Source organism: Frankliniella occidentalis, unplaced genomic scaffold, assembly GCF_000697945.3.
Source record: "Frankliniella occidentalis isolate FOCC.00 unplaced genomic scaffold, Focc_3.1 Scaffold3, whole genome shotgun sequence".
In the NCBI taxonomy this organism is placed as follows: domain Eukaryota; kingdom Metazoa; phylum Arthropoda; class Insecta; order Thysanoptera; family Thripidae; genus Frankliniella; species Frankliniella occidentalis.
Genome location: NW_026267133.1, coordinates 2,716,496 through 2,720,940, shown reverse-complemented (window position 1 = coordinate 2,720,940; position 4,445 = coordinate 2,716,496). Strand labels below are relative to the sequence as shown.

General features: G+C 52.6%; 2 protein-coding genes across 6 annotated transcripts in view; one reads left to right on the top strand and one right to left on the bottom strand.

Moving 5' to 3' along the window:
* Positions 1-4,445, top strand: part of LOC113211871 (adenosylhomocysteinase-like 1) — an 83,358-nt gene that overhangs the window by 4,567 nt on the left and 74,346 nt on the right. For 2 of the 4 annotated variants that reach the window (XM_052267080.1, XM_052267085.1), the window contains one exon: positions 2,924-3,011. In XM_052267080.1, the coding sequence (XP_052123040.1) occupies positions 2,924-3,011 (88 nt within the window). Of the gene's footprint in view, positions 1-162; positions 275-2,923; positions 3,012-3,627; positions 3,962-4,445 lie in introns of those variants that run through there. The other 2 variants (XM_052267090.1, XM_052267074.1) reach the window with 2 other exon arrangements.
* Positions 1-4,445, bottom strand: part of LOC113204664 (galactosylgalactosylxylosylprotein 3-beta-glucuronosyltransferase S) — a 14,340-nt gene that overhangs the window by 8,800 nt on the left and 1,095 nt on the right. The window contains exon 1 of one of the 2 annotated variants that reach the window (XM_026419918.2): positions 838-1,194. The exons of the other annotated variant lie outside the window; for it this stretch is intronic. The gene's annotated coding sequence lies outside the window, so the exon portion shown is untranslated. Of the gene's footprint in view, positions 1-837; positions 1,195-4,445 lie in introns of those variants that run through there. 2 annotated transcript variants of the gene reach the window in all.

Sequence of the window (4,445 nt, the reverse complement as noted above, 5' to 3'; positions counted from 1 at the left end):
ATTCGAACAGTCAGACGGCGTGGTTATCGCGAGGCCTTCTCCACGCCCGCTGCTGTCACCAGCCACGCGACCGGATGAGAGAGAGAGAGAGAGAGAGGGAGGGGGGGGGGGCTGAAAGGGAACCTGAAAGGGGACGGGACCGGATTCCCGCTGTCGGCCGTCTCAGCGCCAACTGCGCGTCGCTAGAGGCTGTCCAAGGAAAACACACACTTCTCCGCCGTGGCGGTGACGGAGCAGACAGCGCCGCCACTCCTGCCCTGGCCCAATGCATTTCGTAAGCACGCGACGGTTTTTTATTTATTATGCTCTAGGAGCCCCCCCCCCTTTTTCCCTTGATATCGGTTTTTCTTTTTTTTCACCATCTTCTCCCGTTTGCCTCCCGGGATCCCGCGCGCTGCTTGGCTGGGCGCGACGGGAAGTGGGAGGCAATGGATGACGGGCCCCTTTGGTGCGCCACGCGGTACGCGGTGCCTCGTGACGGCCGCGGGGGCCTCTCGCGCCTTTACACTGGAGCAGGCGGCGGGGTTGCATGTCCGGCCGACGGAGGGGACTATCCACTGTGAATTGCCTATTTTCATGGGTTTTGTTTGTCAGATTTACCGGGCGGCCTCCTAAGAGCTGACTAGGGGGCGATTTGGGCCGACGGGGGATCGCCCCTTCGCCCCTCGCCCATAAAACCGCGTCTGTGGGCTGGCAGACTGTCTGTTACATTAATACATGAAAATTATAAAATATAAGGCCAAGAACAGTCCCGTCTGAATTTTTCTATGCACGGACACCAATTATTGGTTTGGGGCAGTGGTTCGATCTTGTGTAGGTCTTTCCGACCTCTCCTACCTCTTCGTGTGGTGGGCAGCGGCGGACGACGTCTAGGGAGGCCGTGAGTACAGCCGTGAGTACAGCCGTGAGTACAGCCGTGAGTACAGCCGTGAGTACAGCCGTGAGTACAGCCGTGAGTACAGCCGTCAGGACAGCCGTCAGGACAGCCGTCAGGACAGCCGTCAGGAAAACCGCCAGGAAAACCGTCAAGATAACCGTCAGGACAGCCGCCAGGACAGCCGTCTGGACGGTCGTCAGGACAGCCGACGGCTTGGGGAGCGAGAGAGACCGCCAGGACCGTCAGGACAGCCCGCGGAGACATGGACGACGGCGGCGTTATGAACGAAACAGTGGCAGCCGCAGGACTGGCGGAGCGTGGCGGGGCGTGGCGGGGCGTGGTGGAGCCAATAGCGTGAAGTGTTGCAATGCGCTGCGCTGCGCTGTTTAGCTGTTTATGGCCCCGTGAGCGAGGTGAGGTGACATGATAGCGATGATACAGCCCGCCACAGCCTCACAGCCACAAAGCAAATGCAGCGACCGGGGGGGGGGGGGGGATAACTTACTAATTAATTCGAATTATTCCGTCTACTTTTCTGTTGCTACCGCGGTGGTGCTGCAGCTGTTTCATTGAATGGATCCCGAGCCCGATTTGTTGAAATGGAGGTGTACGAGGGTGTTCCTGGAGGCGTTGCGTGGCGTGTTTACTTGGGCTCTTACGCACTGAAAAACCAAAGGGTTGGACTAGGTGAGGTGCCTTTGGGGCTTTTTCATGCCTTTCCAGGGGTGCAAATCTTTTTCGTGCCCTTGTAAAGGCACTCACTGAAGCCATCAACACCCTGAAACAGGGTTTTCATTCCTATACCTTTACTTTTCCAATGTAATATTTGCTGTGTTTTCTACTTGTCTATTTGCACTGACTGCTCGCTTTGTTCACCGCTGTTAGCTGCGCTGCATTTTCTTTGGCACTAGACGTCTTTGTTTTCAAACTTATTTGCGGCCTCTGCGGGCAATGCGGCCGGCCAAATTTTCGTCGGCAATCGTCGGCATTGAGCTGGTTTCAACAGTACAAAGTTCTCTGTTACGCGCACCCTTACTCTGAATGTCTTAGATGACAGTAAAATGGTTAAGGAACTCCTATCCCAAGCGCTGCGAGCTGCGAGCTAGATAACGGGAAACGGGGTGTCTGCGCCGTGCTGCAGAGACTCTGGACGCGCTCGCGTGGGGTATTTTCCTCATCCGCCGTGTTTGTGTGTGTGTGTGGGGGGGGGGGGCTGCTGCCGCCGCCCTTGGCGCCACCCGCCGGCTCTTGTGCAAATACTCGTCCCGACAGCTTACTGCCTTTTGCGGAGCCAAGCAAAGGACCCATATGAGTTGCACTAGCTGGCTCCCTCTCAAAGCAGAACAGAAAAGTCGATAAGATGTAAATAATTTGACGCCATGGACGTTGTACTGCTCTGTGCTGTCGTGTACATCAGGTTCTATAGATGGCCGTTTGACTTGAACTGCAACCTGAACTTGGGGAAGCCTCAGCTCGGCAATGGCGAAGGAAACAGGCGGCAGAAACACGTCTCTTGTCCCAAGGACATTTTATTTCTTTCAGTTTAATAAACCCATATGAACCCATATGAAAATTCTGGAAAATGATTAAAACTTTTGGGCACGTGGAGTCGCAATTCTTAAATTTGATAACGTCCTATACATTTTGTTTGGTTGCAGTGGAGAAAGGAAAAAGTGCGCTTATTTGGTTACTTGGTATGCTTATGCTGTAGTGCCTTGGAAAAGGCACTAGGTGCTGAATTTAACATCTTCGTAACGGCGCAGCCTCAGCAATTTACCGTAGTGCACCATTCAAAGGATGCCGAAAGTATAGCCCTTGTTTGTGTAGAGCAATTATAGCGATGCTTTGTGTTCCCTTCTTGTACATCTTCACTCCACTCCACCCCGACGGCCTTGTCTCCGCAGTCAAGCGTGCGACTGGCAAAGACTTTGAAGTGCGCACTAACACGTCGTCCTGCACCGTGCTGCACAACATGAGAGTCGTATAATGGCACACGTGCGCAACACACGTGAAATGAACGCCCCCCGCCCTGCCTTTTGGTTGCAGGAGAGCAAGTCGGCCGCAGCGCTGAAGAAGTCGAGCCGCTACCGCAGCCGGTCCCTCTCGGCGTCCTCCAACGACTCGTACAGCTCGGGTGAGTACACCATCCACCTTCACCCCCCCCCCCAAATAAAGTTGTCTTTTACACACCAAACTTTTTCCACAAAAAGTTTTGTCATACGTCGATTTGTTGCGGGCTCATGTCAGTCAGGCGGATTTAACTTTGAAAATGAGGTTTCTTTCCTTGGCGGCATGTCTCTTTCTGCGAGTATGGTCTCACACTAACTGGATTTGTATCGTTTCATTGGTACGAAGTTAAGCAATCTACTGTTTTTCGCAAATTTCCGCGTTAATCTCAACATACTTTTGTGCACTCATTTGTACGAAATCGCGCATTTTTGAGCACAAATTTGTCCAAAACGAAACATGGATTTAACTCACGTTTTCAGGAAATGTACAAATATAGTCGGAGTGTTTCATTTGGTTCTTGGAGCAGTGTACCCACACTGTGGCCGCTGCCGAGGCGCTCGTCCTTTTGAAGTCGCGGGTGGGGTTTCCTTTATTCTCTGGGGCCCCTGTTAAGTTTCACTCGCACGGCTCGGCGCTTCGGAGCTCCTCGGGTAAACGCTTTTCACCGTCTACAGAGCAAAAATAAGATTAAATGGATAGGCCTACCCTACCCGTTTTTGCGGTATTGTTCACAATTTAGATGGGAAGAAAAGCGGTATCCCTAGGGGGAGACGGATTTTCCTATGATGGCACATGGCACACACGGCTGGTTTCTAACTTTTTCTTTTCCAGCTAGGACGGTTTGCTACTTGCCTTGATCTTGTTCTTTTTCTAGGAAAGCGTCGGCAAGATCGCTTTGAGCCCATTATAACGCCTTTCATTCTTAATCGTCGCTCTATATACTGTTTTCTGCGAGTGTACAGCCATGTTTAGGAAGCGGCCCCGCCCAGCATGGCCTGCTTCCCTTCCCCCGCCGAGCTGAGCGAGCCCCGCTGTGCCCTGCGGAGCCCAACCTGACAGGCTGACCTTCTACTGGTGAGTCCCATGTTTTTCTCTATTATTTTCTATATCGTTATAGAAGAAATATCCCCTTTACTGCGCGAATTTTAACGCGAGTCGAACCCTGCGCGGTTTGACGTTGGGGTGGTGACCCTCTCGCTCTCCAGCTGGAGCCCCTGCGGTCCGGCGGGTAGGCAGACCCGCAGCGCTTCGCAGTCGGTCGGGAAGTCGCGTTGCCTACCTCGCAGGCGTCCGCTGGAGCCGAGGCCCCCGAGTCGAGAGGAGAGGAAACTACTTGCACTTTTTTTTCTCTACTCGTTTTAAAAATTAATGAAACAAAAAGCGTAATTTGTTTGTTTTAAATGCGCTTTTTTTGCCCGCACTAATTATGCCGAGGTTGCACGCGTGCACGTGGGAGAGTCGAGAGAGTCGTAGCCACCAGGGATAACGTGCCGCGCATGGAAATGGCACCACGCTTGTTTTTTTTTTTTTTTTTTTGTTGTCCAACTTTTTTTGGTCA